At 37.5% G+C, this 22,427-nt stretch overlaps 1 protein-coding gene across 3 annotated transcripts in view; it reads left to right on the top strand.

Moving 5' to 3' along the window:
• Positions 1–22,427, top strand: part of PCMT1 (protein-L-isoaspartate (D-aspartate) O-methyltransferase) — a 33,794-nt gene that overhangs the window by 3,487 nt on the left and 7,880 nt on the right. For all 3 annotated transcript variants that reach the window (XM_089530205.1, XM_089530204.1, XM_089530203.1), the window contains 6 exons: positions 3,937–4,041; positions 10,146–10,177; positions 15,815–15,919; positions 18,950–19,070; positions 20,777–20,862; positions 21,379–21,601. In XM_089530205.1, the coding sequence (XP_089386331.1) occupies positions 3,937–4,041; positions 10,146–10,177; positions 15,815–15,919; positions 18,950–19,070; positions 20,777–20,862; positions 21,379–21,558 (629 nt within the window). In that variant the 3' untranslated portion in view covers positions 21,559–21,601. The remainder of the gene's footprint in view (positions 1–3,936; positions 4,042–10,145; positions 10,178–15,814; positions 15,920–18,949; positions 19,071–20,776; positions 20,863–21,378; positions 21,602–22,427) is intronic.

The following is a 22,427-nucleotide window of genomic DNA, read 5'->3' as shown; positions in this document are numbered from 1 at the left end:
CCAGACAGAAGGGGGAATAGCGATATGCTTCAGTTGGCCGAGTCTGGTGGCGTTGTTGTTCAGTTGTGCCTCCCAAGTCATTTTTGACTGAAGGCAACCCTAATCATTCACTGTTTTGATCTTAAAATATAGATGATGCTTTCAATTCTTTTCCAGTTTATGGCAATCCAACTTATAATGGTGCTTTCTGGGCACATTTCTTTATATGTGGTTACCATGGCCATCCTCTGTGGCTGAGACAGTGTGACTCACCCAGTGGGTTTTTTATGCTCCAGCGGAGAATCAAACCCTGATCTCCAGGGTCATAGTCCCAGCACTCAAATCACTACTACACCATACTAGTGTGTTGTACGAACTTCCCCATTGTATTGAGTTGCTGTTAGTGACAGGCCTTTTGTAGTTCTTAAAATTAAATCATTTTATTATTATTTTTATTTTATTTTCTTATATCCCCCCCTTTCTCCCAGCATAGGGACTCAAGGCAATTAGTTTTGTTCCTTTGCAGTGGTTTTTAAGAAAGAATTCAGTTTGTGTCTGAAGTTTGTAGACCATCTCTAAAACTGCTTTGCATAACTAGATTCATGATTAAATAAAAGTTATCGTGCTTGTCTTGGGGTTGCTCCTTATGAAAGCAGTTATTAAATTATGTGGGATTGTACAACTGGCAACAGCACACATGTGCTGTAGTTTTGAAGTATCAGCCACATGAGAATCTTGTGCTCCATGAGAAGATCTTGTGCCAGACAAAGGAGAACCTCGCAAGCAAAGATGTACCTTGTTTATAGGCCTGTGTCAGAAATCAGTTGCATCAACTTTTCCTTTCATCTTGTCAGTCAAGCCAGTGGCTTCAATATACTGTTTATTTTGTCTGTATAGGAGTAGTTTTATAAAAGAAGCAGACAGTTTAGAGCATTACAGATTTCTTCCCTTTCAGGACCTCTTATGTATCAGTCATATAGATATAACTAGGCTGCTAAAATCATAGGACCCCATTTACCAGATGGTTTAATGTAAACGAATTGTGTGTGTAGCTGTTCTCATGCATCTGAGAAAAAGGATAAGACTTAAACATATTTCTGTATGGCAAACATGATTTCACAACATTCCAAGTGAAATGTAAATATGCATATGATATTGGTTGCCTTTGTTTTTACATATTTTATTTATTTGTTTGTTTGTTTATGGTATTTATACCCCGCCCTTCAGCCCTAAAGGCTATCAGAGTGGCTTACAATTATTATTTTTAATTAGACGGTTCTCTGCCCTCAGGTTTACAATCTAAAAGACACGACAAAAAAGGAGAAGGGAATGGTGGAGGGAAAGGGATTAGGTCCAGTGGTTCCTCTCTCCCTCTAAGGCCTGGACCAAGGCAGATGGACTGGAGGGAGGGCTCTTCTTCTTCAGGCTAGCCCTGGTGGAGCTGGGCCAGCCTGTTCACTCCCTCACAGGCCGGAGGATGGCAGTTATTTTTTGTATATGATTTGTCTTATTTCCAAAATATGTATCTTTTCTTTCTAAACACACCTGCACATGCACACACACCAACAGCTAACAAGGATTTGGGTCAAAATAATAATAAGAAGTAGCATAATTAAAATTACATTAAATACAGTAAAAATTCTAAAAAGAACTTACAGTAATCTAATTTAAAATGAACGGCTTGCTTTCCTAGTCTTTCCTAGTAACTAAATGTTTAAAAATATCTTCCTTACTAAAACCCCATACATTTATGACCCTCCAGCTTGCTTGTAGCTTCTGGAAATGTAGTGATAATGTTTAGTGCAATTGCTTGTTTTTAAAGTCTTCTTGAGGACATTGGTTTATGGAACACAGTAGTAAACATAAGCTTGTATTCCCCACTCGCATTCTTATTCTTGATGCACCATCAGTTTTGAGCTAAAAGCTCTACTATAGTTTATTAATGAGGTGATGGTGAATTTGTGAATCACTTAGATGAGATGAGCCTTAGAATTTCTTTTAGGGGTTGCTTTTGCAAAGCAGATATGTATTGTGCTTGTAAGGGGACTATAATGTGAAGTTTTTTCATTTTTACTCTTTCACGCCCTTGAATGATGGACATGAATCCTAGTACCTGAAAAGCTCTGGAAAGGTTCTGAATGACAATTTTTTTTCATTTAAATTTCACTGTAAATACAGACGGTTAGTTGAAATCATCCCACAAATCTTGAGTTGTCCTATAATACTCAGTAGAAAATCTTGGGGATGAAGTCAAGACAGTGGGTTGACTATATACAATACATATAGATTTTAATGTTCCCCAAGTGAACTGCATTTTAAAACATTTGAAGCTTAGAGATAGCCGCTAATTCTTATACTGTATTTAAATATGAAAAAAAGAACAAACAGAGCGAAGTCAGAAGAAAGCACTTAACATTTCTTTTACCTTCACTAGATACTAGTAGCAATAATGAAATGGGAGCAAAACTGAATATAAAGGATAGCAATGTTGATTGTATGCCAGAAAGTTAAGGTACAGCTCCTGTTTCTACTTTTGTTCCATTCTGAAAAGAAGAATAGATTCTGGATTAGGATTATTGGGAGAGGGGGTCCATTATTTCTTAGCCTACTGATCAGGAAAGTGGACCAGTCCCTTCTTTTAGTCACTTCTTCAAAGAGAATGTCCATTCCAGGGCAGGTCAGATCAGGGATACAGGCTCAGGGTTCAGTCCCCTTTCAGTTTATGTACCTTCCTCATAAAAACTGTGGCACATTCTTAGATGTGCTGAATTTGTTAAGATGGTGTAGAATGGATTCGCTAGACTTTATATAACTGAAAACATTGCACTGTTCTATTTCTTGCTGCGGCTAAGGACAAGTATAAAATACATGGATATTGGTTATACACATCCTGTTCCATAGTCCCAGTCTTTCCTGGGTTTCCTCTACCAATACTATCTGTGCTTTGCTGCAAACAGAATATATAAAATGTGTTGCATAACTTTAGGAAATGAATGCCAGTCTTAATTCAGAGGATGGTGGCACAGAGGAAAGTGGCGAGAGATAGTCAAACATGTAAGATCTGGCCTGTCCAGAAACCACATTGGTTCTAGAAGCATTTGTAGGAAGCTACCTAAGGAAGAACAAAAAGGTTTCCTGGGATGGGTGAGGTAAGGTGAAAATATGAAGAAAAGAGGGAAAGGCAGATCACTCAGAAATGGCCCTTTTCCCATTAGGCCATTTTCTTACAGGTACCCTTAGCAAAATTTTGTCATTCTTGGATCTGGATGAAAAGTCCTGATGTGTATTCTTCAGTATTTTGGCTTATGACTTTATAAATCTTAATGGTCATTATAAGTTATTTTAAAAAAAATTATATGCTGAAAACAGATATGATAATCAACGCAAAACATACCAAGACATTCTTGGTTTAACTTTTGACTAATTGGAGAATGTGTTTCAAAGGGCCTGAACAGACAGGCCAAAATAAAGTTGCTTTGGGTCACTTTGGAGGTATGCTGTTTAAATGTTGCATGCGTCCTAAGAGGCCGTAAGCTGTGACAAAGCTTTGGCACAGCTTCTGGCCGCTTAAGATGTGTGTGTCATTTAAACAGCATACCTCCAAAGTGACCCAAAGCAGCTTTATTTTGGCCTGTCTGTTCAGGCCCAAAATTATTTTGAAGTTAAGTAATTCTTGACTGCCATATTTTAAAAATAAACTGATGTGGTAATAATGAAAATGGTTACTTCAAGCTGCATTTTCAAGTGGCATGATTATATAGATTACACTTCTCTTAATATGTCATTTCCTTCCTTATACTGAGTAATGTAGACATATTAAAAATACATGCAATGTATATTAAAAGTTACAATTAAGCATTACATCAAGTCAGTTTTCTAAAGACTCTTTGGAATTTGATATGGTAACATTATGGAATAATACTGTTTTAAGTTTTGACTTAATTTCCTCTGTTTCAGAAAATGGAATAATAAAATCAGATAGAGTATTCGAAGTAATGCTTGCAACAGACCGCTGCCATTACGCAAAATGCAACCCATATATGGATTCTCCTCAGTCAATAGGTAGGATAACTATTTATCCAATATTTTTAACTATGTTAAAGTTGTATTTTATTAATAAAGACTTCCAATCTGTTAACTATAATGTAAGCCTCTATCCAGAAAAAGGTATCATGGGAACTGGATATGGTGGATCTTCTGGCCTTTTGGGTGACAGCCAGATTTCCCCATGAGATGAAGAGCACTAAATTACACAGAGACTTATTTTATCTGAGAGCTAGTGTGGCATAGTGGTTTGAGTGTTGACCTATGACTCTGGAGACCAGAGTTTGATTCCCAGGTTGGTCATGAAACCCACCAGGTGACCCTGAGCAAGTCATATGCTCCTAGCCTCAGGGGAAGGCAATGACAAACCTCCTCTGAACAAATCTTGCCAAGAAAACACCATGATAGGCTTGCCTTAGTATCACCATAAGTCAGGAATGACTTGATGGCTCACAACAACATATTATCTATTCAAAGCAGGGGTACAATGGGGCATCAACGGATGTATCCTACACGAGCTGTGAAGGATGAGGCCAAGCTGTTGTAAGCAAAGCAAATGCCTCCTAAGAAGTTCTGAACTGCAAAATCTCAGGAAGAGGGATATCTTTAGAGTGGCCTCTTTGATCCAGTATAGATGTATAGCACATGAAAGAAAATAATACGCATTTGAAAAAATAAAATACAGTCTATCCAGTTAATGCAGACTGTGCTGATATAGTATACAAGTGCTGCTTAAAGATAATCTAAATCCATTAAGTGTACCCCATTTATGTATAATTACTTCAAGGCATTTCTATATCTTTTTTCTGGGCTACTAAAAATCCCTGAACTTCAGGGTTCTATCGGTTTTAAGATACTAAAGTTCTATAATAGCTATCCTATAAAGATAATATAATTTTATAATATCTAGATTTCAGGCATTCAGTGTTTTAAAGCTGCTCTTGGGGAAATTCTATTTCATTTTATATTAATAAATTTTGGAAGAACCTGTACAGGCTGCACTTAAAGAAAGACGAGGGATAGAATTCATGTCTGTGGATGTATTGACACTGCAGAATTAAAGCAGTTAGACGCCATTTTAACTTCAATGACTGTGTCTTACAGAATACTGGGATTTGTAGTTTGATGAAGCACCAGAGTTCTCTGATAGACCAGAATTAATACCTCACCAAACTGCAAATCCCAAAATTACACAGGATGGAGCCATGACAGTTAAAGTGGTGTCAAACTGCTTTAATTCTGCAGTGAGGATACACCTTGTGTGTCTTAAACGCAGTTTGGTTTTACATATTCAGGGGGAACTGTGGTTCAAAGTGCTTTTATTTCAGATACACTTGATAGGAAGTTACAGCTTTTGCTAGAGGAGAGGAAATTTGGCAATCCATGTATCTGAGGAAGTAGACCCAGCCTGTGAAAGCTAATTTTGCACAGTTAGTCTCAAAGCTGCTGCAAGATCCCTTTCCATAGTTGTAATTTTTAAAATTGACAGTGGCATTGTACTATATGAGGACTGTCCCATGCTAGTGCAAATTTTTTGTGACCATCTCCTTATCTTGTATATGGCTGGTTACATAAAAAAACTGTTCTGAGAAAAGTACACAACTGTTGATTTGCTTCTGAAAACAATTTAGAGTGGTTTTGTCCACTTACAAATAATTATATTCATTTAATGGATTTAGGGCCCTAGATGTTATCATTTAGATGTTTAAGCAGGCACCAACCTCCACTATAGATTTTCCAACCTAAAACAAAGGAACAGACTTATAATTATGCCTGATGTTTACTCATATATTTAGCCATTTTGAATTGGGTAGTGAGGCAAAGACGGGTCTTCCTTCCTAATCAAATGCAGGAGGAGGACAGTATCTAGGACAGGACTGTTGTTGATTCACTGTTCTTCCATTAGAAGAATGGAACTTGATTTCATGGGCATTAGTTGACTTGATGGAACTTTATAAAGCCCTAAATTAGTCTTGAGCCTGCATAACTTGAGCTGTCTTTCCCTATATAATGAATCTTCCATCCATTGATACCTGTGTATGCGTTTGTTATTTGTTTATCCATCATGAGAACATAAATTAAAGCCTTCTGCCAAGGAGGTGTAAATTTACAAATTCCTTCCCTAAAGAAACTTAACCAGATGCTATTTTTTATGGATTTGTGCTTTCTTCTATTATTATTTCTTGATTTTTGCCTGGAAAGAAAAGTGAGATAAAAAATTCAGATAACATTCAATTATAAAAATATTAAGGTTTTTTTTTTGTTCCAGTGAAATATGTTATCCAGTATACATTTTTATTTGATTATGCTCATTTTAGTACTTTTAAAATTTTTTGAAATGCTTGTTGCAGTACAATTTTTAATTGTTTCTCTGAAGTCATGCTGAACTTTAGAAGTTTTTGAAGTGACTGTTTCTTTTAATCCACTTATTGGGTTTCATGAGAAAGTGATCCTGTGGAGCAACAAGCTGTTTTCAGCTGTGTAAGCTAGCGTTTTCTGTATCGAGATAATATGTGAAGCAACTGTGAAATGAGAGTTTCAACTGTGAAACGAGAGCTTGAATTCTGATAATACAATACTTCCTCCTTTTATAACATTTACATTTGGTAGTGGCAGGATCATTTCCTTAAAAAAATCAACAATCTACCTAACAATGGTTTGCCTTTGATTTAAAGTATGTTAAAATGTTAATATATATGCATTAAGTACTTATATCTATCAAGAAAAGCTGAGTCTTCCCTGTTCCTTGTGATCTTACATTTCTGCTAGATTGGCTCCTAGGCCAGTGAATCTAAATTATGCAGCTTGACAGTTATCCTGACTGTCTCATTATCTACTGGGCACACTTACAACATTATAAATCTAAATTTTAGAATTTATTTTAGCCATTAGAGATTCTTGGGTTATGAGATTAGACGGTTGACCATATCAACAATAAAATACAAAATACCAAGATACATACGCAGAAAAACATAATCACTATCCTAAAACTCTTATAAAAATTAACTATATCAAAGGTATGAGAGTATTTAGTTGAATTCCTTGTGAGAATATATAATTCTTAAGGTATGTTCTCATGCCAAAATGTGATGGGGAGACTTGGATTGCATGGACACTGTTTTGTTTCTGTCCTTTCTTCCTCCAAAAGAAGAAATCTTAGTGTTTCTTTGAGAAACATTATTGATAATTTTCTACCTCATTCATAGCTGTCTCTGTTTTCATTGTTCTTTTACTTTACCTTCCTACTGGTCTCTCCTAGTGCAGATTTTTCAAAACTCACAGTTAAGAATATATAACACACTTCCTCCATAATCATGATTACAGTACTTAACAAGGAGAGGTAATTCTAATAAATATTTTAAAAGTTTGTAGAATACATAATGAGAAGGGGAAGTGAGAGGAGTCAAAGATGACATTAAAGTTGCAATAATACTTATAGAAAGGGATGCCTCAGTGAATGACAGATGGAACTCTTCAAGGAGTTAAGGACAAAGAAGCAAAAGTGAAAGGTGACAGAAATAAGATCAGAACTGTGATTGCAACTGTTCTGCAACTTGTGCACAGGTACCAAGAGAACTACTACAATAACCAATACAGACAAATAAAAGATGGTAACAAAAAAGAAAGAGATCTCTTCCACAATATCCAAGAAATCATAGGGAAAATTAAACCAAGAGTAAAGATGCTATACAACCAGTAGGGCAACACATTACATTACCAAGTACAAATAAAAAGAAGATGTAACCAGTACACTGAAGAACTACATACTAAAGAGATGAAAGATGACAGATTCATTCAACGAAGAGCCATTTAAAGATGAACCTACAATTTTAGAAAGGGAAGTGGAAGCTGCACTAAGAGCACTTAACAGAAATAAATCACCAAGAAAAATGGCATACTCTGTAGCTGCTTCAAGCTACAGAGATAGAAGCCCGGTATAGACTGTGGACAAAGTCATGGCAGAGCATCTGCATGCTGGATGCTGTGACTCTGCCCCCCTCGTGCCATGATGCCACCGGCCGTCTAGATCAGTGGTGGCAAATCTATGGCACGCATGCCAGAGGTGGCACTCAGAGCCCTCTCTGTGGGCACACCACCATTGTCCCAACACAGAGTTCACTAGAGTTTGTCACTAGAAATCCAGAGGGACGTGGCACTTTGCGATAAATAAATGGGTTTTGGGTTTCAGTTTGGGCACTCGGTCTTTAAAAGGTTCTCCATCGCTGGTCTAGATGATGCAGCGCCAAAAGGGCATCACAAAGCTGCACTGCTGCGGCTGTGACGCCCTTTAGAGAGCACAAAAAGGAGCTGCATTTTGCAGCTCCTTTTTATACCCTCCAGAAGCTGGATCAGGGTCGCAGTGTGGTGTGGCTACGGCCCCAATCCGGCCAGTAAAGGGGCGGCTACATGCTGCCCCTTAGGGGCTGTTTGTACAGCCCCAGAATCTACTCTAGTTCTAACTAAAATCTGCCAACAAATGTAGAAAACAAAAAAATGGCCCACAGGGTGGGAATGCTCAATATACATTCCAGTCCTCAAGAATGGGGACTCAAGGGCAGTAACCATACTATTATTGTATTAATCTCCCAGCAAGCAAAGTGATGCTCAAAATTCTACAACCAGGACTTTAACCATATATGGAATGAGAAATACCATATGTCCAAGCTTAATTCAGGAGGAAAGAGCAAACAGGGATCATATTGCAAACATACATTGGATAATGGAGTGTCCCCAAGAATTTCAGAAGAAAATCAGGTTGTACTTTATAGATTATAGCAAAATCCTTCATTGTGTAGATCTTGAAAAACTATGGAACAGTCTTAAAGAAATAGGTGTGCCACAAGCAAATGATTTCCAGTTGGCAAGGGAGTCAGGCAAGTCTGCATTTTATCATCCTATTTGTTTAACTTGTATACTGAGCATATCATACATAAAGCAAGATTAGACTTGGAGCAAGGAGGTGTGAAAATTGGAGGAGAGAATATCAACAATTTAAGCTATGCAAATGACACCATATTACTTGTAGAAAATAGCAGACCTGGAATAATTACTGAAGAAAGTCAAGAAAGTCCAAAGCCTGGTTTACAGTTAAACATTAAGAAAACAAAAATAATGACCACGGATGAGTTACCCAACTTCATGGTAGAAGATGAAGACATTCAAATAGTTCATTATTTTCCATACCTTAGTTCAGTTACTAATCAGAATGGAGAAATCAGAAGAAGACTGAGATATGGAAAGGGCAGCTATGAAGGACTTAGACAAGATTCTGAGATCTAAAGATATACCCTCAAATAATATAGTTAGGTTGGTCCATGTCATTTCAGTTTCAAGCCATTTTATGTATTCATTTTTACCAATAAAGTGACAAAAAACAAATGTAGGAAGCTGTACCATCTCTTTCAGAAGATCTGACCAGAATCAAAATGCTAGGAACTGAAAAAAGCAAGTGAATTTTTGTCAGCTGCAATTAACTTAGTCGTCATGAGATATACAGTTAATTGCTTTATTAAAAATGGATATAAAATTACAGAGAGGCACATAGATCAAACTTTTCATTGAGTACTCCCAGAAGAATTTTGTTTAATATAAAGGTCTAGAAAGAATTTCACTGGCATTATTTCAACAATGAATCCAGCCTGGCAGGAGTAATGCACAAATTTGGCCCAAGGCAAAATTAGATACAAATGGTGCTTCCAAGATCCTGGTTCCAATTTTGTGATTGTTGCTCATGTGTTAGGTTCACTGATACGTGATTTCAAGGTTCTGCTGGTTTAGTCGATGTATATGAATAAATAGAGACATAGCACTGTATGAACAGCATGATGAAATCGTAGGAATCCTGACATTAGGCATTGTGTTTTGAAAGGAAATAATTAACAGTTATGGAAACAGCATTATGTAATATTTAGCACTAAATTTGTTAGTAATTTATACCATTATTGCTTTTCGTTTTTATGTTATGTTATGTTATAACTTCCTGTTTTTCATTTCTTTGGCTGATAGTATTTGTTTTTATGATATGATTGCTATTCTGGAAAATGTTTATAGCATTTTAGATATGATACCTGGGTTGCCAAAATTGTTTGATTTTCTCATGTAATACTTCCCTTGCTTCACAGGATTTCAAGCAACCATCAGCGCTCCACACATGGTAAGTTTTAGCTTTAAATATTTGATGTAAACCATCTCACAATTTTCTAGTTTTTCTCTATTTATCATTCTTTGGTTTGAAAGATGTGGGTATTGCCAGTTATTAACTTGCTGGATTACAGGAGATGAAAAAGCATCCTCATCTTTCCTGGTGGAAACATTCTATACATAGGAAGATTTTGGCACTATTTGTATTTTAATTCACAGTATAATCTAGCCTGTTGAAAATCTGGAGTTGCTCTAAAAATATTTTTCTTCCTTTTTTCTTGCTTGTTGACATAAATTCACTCACTCTTTTATTCCAGAGAGTAGATTGTAATCCAACACAGTTCTGGATTTTCTCCAGTGTCCATTTGTTAAATGGAAAAATGACACTTTCACACTAGGTTTTTATCATTCAATAACCCTGTTTTAGTCATGCGGTTTTGTTAATATAACTGCTGAGCCCAATAACTATTGGCAGAAAAACTGCTGGGCTTATAAACCAGTTGTGGAATATAGCAGAGTAGTTGACAATTTTGCAGAAACGTGGTTCACAGACCTCAGTGAAGATGACAGGCACTGGATGTCTTCCAGAAGTGAAGGAATTGCAGGAATCTCGGGAACTCTCCAGCAATCGCTGCTGCTCCAGCTCCAGCTAAATAAATGACCAGAGAAGCCAGGCTCCCGAAAGTGCTATCTTTATTTACAGAGTGCTAACCATAAATCACCAATGCTACTATACAGATCAAACGAATACCAACTCCTACTCAAACCCACAAGCAATTACTGGAAGCTCTTGAGTTTATATACACTCTAGACCAGGGGTAGGCAATCTTTTTGAGCCGGGGGCCGGGTTGCTGTCCCTCAGACAACTGGGGGGGGGGGGCGAAGCCAAAAAATAAATAATTAAATAATAAAAAAAATTAAACATATAAATAAACCAGGACAAATGTAGGACAGAATTTTCAAATGGAAGACACTTTTTTTAAAAAAATGGAGGACACGCAAAAAAAATTGCTGATTTTTAAAAAAATGTTAATATAAATGCATGTTTCTGAGGCTTCTATAGACAATTGCCCCCCAAAGACCCCGGCGGCAATCGGCTGCAGGACCGGGCTGGGGCCGGTCCCAAGGCCTCGCCGGGCCGCATCCGGCCCGCGGGCCGCAGGTTGCCTACCCCTGCTCTAGACTATGTGGTCTCCCAAACTCAGTCACTTCCTGTCCCACACTGTAAAGTGTCCTCCTGTCTATGCAGACACATGTTTCATCATCCAGGCTTTGCTGCACGCAGGCAAGCAGAGTGACCTTATGCCTATTAGCTTCAGCTGTGGCTAATTAGCCTTGTCTTTCTGGTGCTGGATGTTCATGGTCAGACACACACATCTAAGCATTTCTCAGTTTGCTGGCTTTAACCCTTAACAAGTTTTACTGGAGGTCCAGACATGGTTGTACTCCACATAGAAACTTTGTTAATTATTAATAACTGCTGTTTCTTTCCCTCACTCTATCGTGGAACAAAATATGGTATAGTTACACAATGTCCTTTGATTGGTAATTCTAGGAGTCTTTCATTTGAAAGCATATGGAAGTCTTGTGCACTCTCAGGTCCTCTGGGAAAAACCTTCTCCAGTCAAAGAAGACCAGTTTGACCATGCTTTCCCAGAGGACCTTTTCATCAGCTGCTCCAAAATTGTGGAATGACATGCCGGAGGAGATCCGTCAGATTACCACCCTTGACGCCTTCAAGAAGGCAGTCAACGGATCTCTTCTGGCAGGCCTTCCCTGACTGACCTCCTAAAATAGACTGCCCCCCTGCCCACAGCTACTCCACCATCTGCTATCCTTTTAACTTTTTAGTTAACTTTAGCTTGTAAATGTAATTTAAATGTCTTTTATATATGAAATTGAGTGTTTTTTATGTTGGTAGTGGGTTGGGGATTGTGGATTTTTATGATTTACTGTATTGTGTATTGTATTTTTACATTTTTTGGAACCTGCCTCTATCCGAAGGGAGAGGTGGGCTAATAATAATAATAATAATAATAATAATAATAATAATAATTGTGGCACTTTAAACATTAATAGATGTATTGCGGTATTGTATACTAGGGTCCTTATTATTGTCTAACATTTTAAAAGTGTATGTTTTATGCCATCACCTGTACACACACATACTAAATGTGGCTGAATGATTGCATAATAAAAATTGGAATGATTGTATAATAAAAGTTATGCATGGTTGTAAAAGATAGACAGTGAAGAAAGCTGAGAAGAAGAGAATCAGCTCATTTGAAATGTGATGGTGGAGGGGAGTTGTGGATGCCATGGACTTGCAAAAAGACAATTAAATGTGTCTTAGCACAAATCAAGCCTAAATTTTTCCTAGTAACCAAAATGAGGCTGCTATGGGTCATTTGACAAGACAATAATGCTTGGTAAAGTGAAAGGCAGTAGCAAAAGAGGAAAAACCCATTACATAATGATAGATTCAGTCAAGGAAGCCACAGCCTGGAGTTTGCGAAATCTTAACAGGGTGTTAGTAACAGGATGTTTGGGATGTTTTTCTTTCATAGGGTCACTTTAGGTTGAAGCTGATATGATGGCAGTTAACAACAAGAAACACCCCTTGTCAATTTCAACTATATTTTGCTAGTTTATTAATTTTAAATTAATAAGTTTAGACATGCTTTCTTGACAAAAAAAGAAAAAGAAAGAAAAAATCAAAGCCTATTTGAAAGCAAAAGATAGGGAATTCCATAATATTCTAGTGAGTGCTAAAGGAGATCACGCATGCAGGATAATATGGGGATGAAAAGAGGACCATTTAACAGGATTAGGCAAAGTTAAAATAAAGAATGGGTAGAAACCGGGCAGTGGGAGCTGCGGACTAGGGAGAGCCTGTGGGCATACATTTGAACTGCTGATTGTCCTTTAGGACACTCCTGCTTCTTGCTCTTTACTTGTAGACTCTCCTAGCTGCTGTACTGCTCTGAGGCACATCTCTTCCTATCTCTTCCTTTGTTTTTATGTAATCTCTAACCTTCCCCACCCAGCCTCTTTTGGCTGTATTTCTTCATTTGCTAACCTATACTGCTGTCTTTATTTTCTTTTTAGGAGTATGTTAAATAGTTGCTACAATGGGGTGGTGACTTCCTAATCCTTTTTGTTGTTGTTAATGCTGCATCTAGAAACATTATTACAAATAAAGATACTAAGCTGAGAAGCAAAAAGGGAATAGCTTATTTGCCTCAGAGGAAGTAGTAGTAATAATAATAATAATAATAATTTATTTGTATCCCGCCCCTCTGAAAACAATCGGGGCGGTTAACAAGTAGTAGTAGTAGTAATAATAATAATAATAATAATAATAATAATAATTTATTTATAGCCTGCCCAATCACAAGGAATCCGGGTGGGTTACAGCAATAAAAATACAGAGAATACAATACAATAAAATAAGATAAAAGACAGTGACCTAAGTCACAGAATTTACAGCTAGACCTGATGGAACTGGGCCTGTCTTTTTCACTCCCTCCCAGGTCTGATGATGACAGTAGGTACGGAGGGAGGGTTCTTCATCTTGAGGCAAGAATTTTATGTAAAGTCGAAGGCTTTCCTGGCCGGCATCCATAGTACAGTCATCCCTCCATATTTGCGACTTTGATATTTGCGGATTTGATTATTCATGGATTTCATTAATATGTTCTCTCTAGGATTGTCTAGGTCCTCCAGTGCAACTCTGTGCTCAACTTTAACTAAAAGTTGCACTGAAAGACCATTTGTAGCTACTCCAGTGCCATTCTATGGTCAGTGTATGTTGGACATTGACCACAGAGTTTCACTGGGGGACTTAGAGATTCCTAGAGAGGTGTCCTCTCAGGTAAAAACAGTGTTTTTGTTATTTGTGGTTTTTCCATATTCACAGGGTTCTTGTTCCCCTAAGCCTAGCGAATATGGAGGGACAACTGTATTTGTGGGTTTTTCGGGCTATGTGGCCATGTTCTAGCAGAGTTTCTTTCTGACGTTTCGCCAGCATCTGTGGTTGGCATCTTCAGAGAATGCTGATGAAACGTCAGAAAGAAACTCTGCTAGAACATGGCCACATAGCCCCAAAAACCCACAAAAAACCAAGAATTTTATTTTAATTAATTTTAATTTAATTCTTCTCATTAAATTTAAGAGAAGAATTGGTGGACTTTCTCTTGTTTTTCCAAAAACGATCTTTGCTACATTTAATAAGGAAAGATGAGAGAAAACGAATCTATGTTGTAGAGGTCTTCTTTGTAAAGAATTAGGACTGTTTTGACATGATAAAGAGGGATAAGGCTTCTTTCTTTCTTTGTCATTCATAATTGATTGAAAACAGGATTTATTCTTAATAATGTTGAACTGTCCCAGCTTCTTAATTTTTTTCTTGACATACCAGTGATTTAATTTGAAAGTTTTATATGGGAAGTATTTGTTTAGGCTTTGTGTATATAAATCAAGTGGGACAGAATTAGTAATACGATTTGCCTTTATCGAAGGTCTGGCCCACCTGCAACAAGAGTCTTTTAGTCCTCTTATGTGTTGAGAGTTTAGGCCTTTGGGTTTTTCAGACTTTTTGGAGTGGGAAAAGAGTAAAAGAGGCCTTCCCTTGCTGTGAACCTTCTATGTATAATGCATAGGGGAGAGATACACATAATTCCAACACTAATTCCCCCATTCAGGATTGTTGTTGTGTGCCGTCAAATCATTTCCAACTTATACTGACTCTAAGTGTCAGGGGTTTTCTTGGCAAGATTTGTTCAGAAAGGGTTTGCTTTTGCCTTCTTCTGAGGCTGTGAGAATGTGAAATCCCCAAGATCATCCAGTGAGTTTCCATGGCCGAGTGGGGATTTGAACCTTGGTCTCCAGAGTCCTATGTCTGATGATGCAGCCTTCCAGGATCTTCCAGAGGCCCAGTGCACCCTCATCCTACCTCTGGATATTTGTCTTTCCCTGCTTTAGAGAGCCTCTTTCCCCTCTAAAGGATAGCACAGCCGCCTAAGTATTCTGATAGGTTACACATTCTTATTGGTTAGTTTTTGGAGAGGGAATATTAAAATACTTTCTTCTAGTTCACAAATTTGTACCTGGCATTTGATCTACTGAATTAATTTAGGGGAAATGGAGAGCCCTGAACTGAGATTTGATACGTTTCTTTTTAATGCATTTACTTTATCTGTGTGGCTTGAAATTTTAGTCTCCAAAGGAGAGGTTAGAATTATACAGCCCTCTGATTTTGTCAGATTACCAATACCAGGAGCCCTATCTGCATAGCCAGTGGTGAGGAATGCTAGAATGCTGCATGATTACCACCTGCCCCAAAAGTCTGACTTTTTTTAGATCTGCTGTTTTTGTACTTAAAACACTGGGTTATTTATGGTATTCTTTGAATTAATAGTTTACATACTTTATAAACAATTATTCCTTCTTTGGAGATTTTTAAACAGAGGCTGGATGGTCACCTGTTGGGGTGCTTTTATTGTGAATTCTTGCATGGCAGGGGGTTGGACTGGATGGCCTTTGTGGTCTCCTCCAACTCTATGATTCTATGATTCAGTGTACAAATCCAAAAGCAAAATATGAAACTTGCTCTCTCTCTCTCTCTCTCTCTGCCCTCCCCCTTGATCAGCATGCATATGCTCTAGAACTCCTATATGAACAGTTACATGAAGGAGCCAAAGCCCTTGATGTAGGATCTGGAAGTGGTATTCTTACTGCCTGCTTTGCACGGATGGTGAGTGAACGAAATTTTAAAATCTATGTTAACGACAAAATGTTTCACCTTATAATGTCTTTACAAGCAAATTAATAGAGCTTTGGTTAAGAAAAATATTATTTTCTACTCTTAAAAATGGTTATTACTGTATTTTGGCTAGTCATTCCAAGTTTATCTTGTCAAGGAAACACCCCTAAACGTCTCTGTAAATACTGATTCTGTTCCAGTTCTGTTTACTTTTATATTTAATGTTACCTAGTATAAGGCATGCTTCAGTTAACAAAGCCTTTGACAAAGCCACTCCTTTCTACGAACTATTTTTACAAGAGCCCAGCCCACCCACCTACTTTTTCTTCTGTCTAGCTGGAAGGTTCCCGGGCCCAGCACTGACATGTGGGGGATGCTGAAAGAGGGCTGGTGAAATACAGACTTCAATGTTGGGTTGCAGTAATGTGTCTTCAGTATTTATTTATTTATTTATTGTATTTATACCCCGCCCTTCAGCCCTAAAGGCTCTCAGAGCAGCTTACAATTATTATTATTTTTAATTAGACAATTCCCCACTCTGAGACTAACAATCTAAAAAGACATGACACACTGGAGGGAGGGCTTAACTTCTTAATCTAGGCCAGACCTGATGGAGCTAGGCCTGCATCTCTTCCTCCATGGCCAGATGGCACTAGATGAACTGGAGGGAGGGCTCTGCTTCTTAGAAGGCACTTGGAAGACAGAAATCCAAGTACCAGTAGAACCAGCAGCTGCTTCTTCCTCCCGGACTCCTGATAGTCACTGTGACCCTCCTTCTCTCTCTGCTGGGGTGTTTTACGCTCTTCTCTTCCTCAGAGCCCACAGCAGTGGCAGTTGGAATGGAGGGAGGGGGCCTCACCAGCTGCTGGGACTGGCAATGATGAATGTCTTCTCCCTCAGAGCCTCAGTGGTAGTTGAAATGGAGGGAGGGTGTAGTAAACAATGCAATAAACATTGACCTAGGAAAGAATGGGATTCTGCTCTAGGTGATTCTACTGCATCTGTGGCCTCATTCCCACTACCGGATCACAATTCGATTTGAACCAGTTCAAACGACTCTGGTTCCTACTTAAATCAATTCACTGAAGCGATTTGGTGAGGGGGATCATGCACCAGGCCCATTTAACCTGCGTCTTTTTGATGCTGATTTTTTTCTGCATCTTTTTCACCAACCAAATCAATTCAAGGCAAGTGTGAACCATAAGTGACTTGGAATCGATTCAAATTTGCCCTTCAGCTGGCTGGAGCTAAATCATTTTGAATCGATTCATTCGTGAATGCGAACCACAAGTGGGTTATTTTGATGCCAGAAAATGACAGAAAATGTGATCAGGGCAAATGTAGTGGGATCCACGCTCCTATGTCGAATCAATCCATCGATTTGGATCGCACACTGATTTATCTGTAAGTGGGAATGAGGCCTTTGTGTACTTGACATGCAACAGGTAAGTTAAACAGCTGTCTCCAGTATGAACAGTAAAACAGAAAGAAAAAGCAAAAACAGATTAGCCTGCCTCATCAGCTACCCTACAGCATATATATATATATTGAGAGAGAGAGAGAGCATAGATCTATAAGTTTGGCCATCACAATGAAAATCATAAGAGAAGTGGAGGCTGTTGAAATTAAAAAAAAAACAATAATCCTAGGATGCATTTTGGAAGAAGCTTGCAAGTGGTGTCTAGACGATTAAAAATGTTTTTGTTTCTCCTAATCCCAAAGTTTCTGTTAAAGAAGTAAACCTTAGAAACACATCTACAAAACGTGCTGCAGAAATAATCCAGTTTGAGATCGCTTTAACAGCCCTGGCTCATTACTAGGGAATCTTGGGAATTGTTTATTGTGGCACGAGAGCTCTCTGAGACAGAGAAGGCTAAATGTATCTCAAAACTACAGTTCCCAAAATTCCCTAGCAATGAGTCAGAACATTTCTTAATTGTGGTACACCTGTAGTTGAATGAAATATTTTGAAGCAAGAAAGGCTTATGAAAATAGTTACCAAGTAATGTATGTCTTGAAGCAAAATTCTATAAAACCTTTTCTAGTCTGTTTTTATTACTGAATGCATATTTTTAAACTAGAAGGTTAGAGATCTGGGTGGATTGTTCAGTGTGTTACAAAAGGTGTTACAGCATGAGTGCCTGTTTATTTCCTCTGACAGCCTGGCAACATTGTACCCATTTTAAATTTTTTAAAAATGTAGATCCTATTTGTCCTTTTCTTTATCATTATTATTTTTCACTTACTATAACTCTATCTTATAAGAAAAAGAACTACTGTCCTTGTTTTTAGATTGTAAGCCTGAGGGCAGGGAACCATCCAATTAAAAAGATTGTATGTACAGCACTATGTAAATTTACAGCGCTTTATAAATAAAGGTTAATAATAATAATAATAATAATAATAATAATGTAGTTTAGCATTCTGTTTTTTAGCAGAAGCTATACAGTAGCTTCTTAACCCTAACACTTAAACCTTCTGTGCCTCTAGTGTAACCTTCCTTTGGTGAAGCTATCGCCAGAAGACCAGATTACATTATATTCCATTTCAGCAAGGCAATGGAAATAATAAACTGAAATAAAACAAAACTCTGTGCCTTGCAAAATAAGCAGCCATTTGTGAAGTTCAGTGCAAAATATCAGTTAACTAGATTCCAGCTCTGAAGAGATTTATATGTTCTAATCATGTTGATTAATAATGTTTTTGCATGAAAGCAGAATGTTGTTGGAATAATATTTTAACAGTGCAGATGGTAAGAAATCCAGAAGTATTTATGATGAAAATCTGAGAAGAGTAGAAGTAGCCTATGTACTTAACAGGTTTACATATTAAGTATGCTGAAATTGGAGTTAGGTCTGTGTAAGAGAAATGGATAGGCAGATAGTAGGATTCCCTTATTAAATTTAGTCCAACTCCTGAAGCCTTTAGTTGTAATTTAAATTCAGACATAATTTAATTTAAATAAAAGGTAATTTAGGAAATGTTACTGCACAAAAATTAAAATCTGGCTTTTTGTTTCAGGTTGGTCCCAAGGGAAAAGTTGTAGGAATTGATCATATCAAAGAATTAGTAGATGACTCAATAAATAATGTCAAAAAGGATGATCCTCTGTTGCTATCTTCAGGAAGAGTGAAACTGATTGGTAAGTACTAATGGAGGTTAACAAACAAATCAGATATAGGACTATGCATGTTTAATATCATTTTTAAATTATTTTGTATTAAGATATTCTACACCAATAGCTTTCCATTTTACAATAACTTAACTTTCAGATAAATGTTTCTAGGCTTGCACTATTGTATGGCACAGTGCAGTATGATCTTGTAGGATCTGGCACAAAGACTGTAATATTAGTATGACAAGTGTAATTCTCTAATTGGAATTTACTTGTAGGTTTCTTTTCCTCTTTATGCCACTGCTCCATCATATTTCTCAGCTTTGGTAGAGCAGAAAGGGTGACCCAGCACATATTCAGGTATAGCTTAGCCAACAACAGCTTCAGAGACTGGCCCAAATGTTCACCAACTACAGGGATGGAGTATGACACAGAACTAGTATGATGTTTTATTAGTATTTTAGCAGAAGGAGGAAGGGCTAGGGGTTTGGGATCATGTTACTACTGTATTTAAATGTTATATTGGATTGTTGTTACCTGCTTAGATCCTCGAAAGAGAAAGGCGGGATATAAATAAATATTTTATTATTATCATTATTATACTTTTGTTGTTCCATCCCATGGACTGACAATTGTAAGATAGTGATTCCATTTTAATTCTTGCTTACATCCCATGGAATCTTGGGATTTGTAGCTTGGTGGGGTACTAGACTTCTCTTGCTGACAATTCTAAATTGCAATCCAGAGATTCCATAGCTTGACATCATGGGAGTTAAAGTGTAATCATAGTACTATACAGGTTGAGTATCCCTTATCCAAATAGGATCAGAAGTGTTTGGGAATTGGGAATTTTGGAATATAAGCAATGTAGTACATATTTGTATTGTATTTGTGAGGCTGGAGAGAGATGCGGGACTGGAGAAAGACATCTGAGAAATGGCAAGAATCCAAACATAGTTGGGCACAAATCCATGCCTCATTTCACAGATCCTCATGTCTCTCTCCAGCCTTGTGTCTCTTGTGTCTCTCTCCAGCTTCATAAATAAAGTACATACTATGCTACTTGTATTGCAAAATATCAAAAATATTCCAAAATTGAAAGTCGAAAGATCATATTGGTGGTCAGAAACTTTTGGAGTTTGGAGCATTTTTGGATTTCTAGGTAAGAGATACTCAACCTGTAATCCAGTAGTGCAAAAGGGTCTATTCTTAATCTAGAAACATTTTACTCAGAAATACCTTTCATTTCCTGCAAATAAAACTCTTCAAAGTAGCTTACTAGAATTAGATGTAATGGAGATCAGCATATTGTTGCCACCTCAGTGCTCATTTTTAGACAATCTCATTTAGTAGTATATCAGGAGTGGGCAACTTCCACGGTCTAGGCTCTAGGGTCTGCTTTGATCTATGGAGGACTGTATCCACCCTGAAACTGCCATTTTACTTCCCACAAAAAAATTGGGAAGGGGGAAAGGGGCCTCTTGACGGTGCAGTAGGCCATTTCAAGTCTATAGGCTCCTTTTTTCATACTGGTTTTGGAAAAAAGCCCCCTTGGGCTTCAGCAGAGCTGCCTTCCAAGTGGTCCATAATAGCTAATTTCAGGAGGTACAAGTAAACATTTGTCCATCCCCTTGAATTTAAGGGTGATTAGAGGGCCTGGGAGTACAAAACAATCTGGAGCACACTTCATGATACTTTTAACATGAGCTGTACCCTGGCCATTTTTCTTGCAGTGGGAGATGGAAGGATGGGCTATACAGATGAAGCACCATATGATGCTATCCATGTAGGAGCTGCTGCACCAGTTGTGCCACAAGCAGTGAGTAGTTTATATGTAATAATATTGTTTGCTGTGCAGTATATTTTAAATTAAAATGGTAGGCAGGGTACTTAAACCTTCTTTAAATAATGAATTCTTTAATTAGGTTGTATTAACTGAAAATATTACAACCCAGGAACTATTTGATTTAGTATATCAATTTAATAACTGCTGACTTCTAGAATCGGAGGTTATGTTAATTTGGAAATAAAAAGCTTATTATAGTACAGGCCCCAATACCTTTACATTTTTACTTGGTTCATAAAATGGAACTATTCCATTTTTCCGCTTTCCCAAACATATCTGGCAAACTGCTGAAACCAGGGAGTGCAGAAAGAGAGGGCTTTATTAAGTCTGAAAGCCCATCACAAAGTTCACAGAAACATGTTATCTGTAATGTTCTGGGCTTTCTGGGACTTTATACTACACAATTCTTCTTTTTCTTCTTTTTTGTATGTTGCACCAAATAAGAATTTAGAAGCACATTTACTGTGACTAACTTTTTTTAAATTGTAGCTTATAGATCAATTAAAGCCTGGTGGAAGATTAATATTACCCGTTGGCCCTGCTGGAGGAAACCAGATGCTGGAACAGTATGATAAGCTAGAAGATGGCAGTGTCAAAATGAAGCCTCTGATGGGAGTGATATATGTGCCTTTAACAGATAAGGAGAAGCAGTGGTCCAGGTGGAAGTGATTTTCTGTTCGACTTTCTTCTTCCACACTCTTAAATTTACAAGGTGAAAGGGTCTTCATTCTTAAGAGGGTAGCTTGCAAGGCTGCTTTGCTCTCTCTGCTTTCTGCTTGACTACACTACTGAAAGCAACCCTTTGCACTGTTACATCACCATGCATGTGTTTTTGACCCTGTCACATTAAATGCTGAGAAAAGATCATTGCATGGATTGCACTTATTTCATAATAGTCTATGGCTTCTTAATGTTCTGTAGTGGTCACTAGTACTACAACTTCTCTGTAATATTTCTTCATCTTGAAGCTCTTACTGCATTGTTGATTTGGATTTGGTAGATATGCATGATAGATAAAGTGAAATACCTCTGAAAGCAGACTGTATTTTATTTCCCTATACAATTTGATCAGGTTTAGAACTGCTGTTCAGCAAATAGAAATCCCTTTCCCAGTTTAAACATTGTTCAGGAATCTTTTATAAAAAGCAGTATCTCAACTAATTTTATTGAAAATCTGATTATCCTGGTTTAGAACAAATATATTGTGCTTGATCTAAAGCATCCCAAGCCAAATTCTTAATATTCAGAATTTTCAAAACATCTGTTCTTGAAACTGTTAGAATGTTTGCAATCTTTCTTCAAAGTGACTGGTAGTTTTTTCCAATTCATTGAGCCATCAAGTCACAATCAGTCTAAATAACTAATATTGAGAGTTGTCTGAGCTTGCTCAGTAGTTCAAGACAGATTTAACAGAGTAATTGGCAGTAGAATTCTATGATTCTAAATGCACCCCAGTTTAGCATACAAATGGGTCACCCAGTATCACTTTGCTGCTTGGATCAAAATACATGTATGGCTTTGTTGACAAGTGAACCTAT

This window comes from Sceloporus occidentalis, unplaced genomic scaffold, assembly GCF_023333645.1.
Source record: "Sceloporus occidentalis isolate IW3139 unplaced genomic scaffold, rSceOcc1.0.p SCAF_6, whole genome shotgun sequence".
Taxonomy (NCBI): domain Eukaryota; kingdom Metazoa; phylum Chordata; class Lepidosauria; order Squamata; family Phrynosomatidae; genus Sceloporus; species Sceloporus occidentalis.
This window is presented reverse-complemented; position numbering and strand designations above follow the sequence as displayed.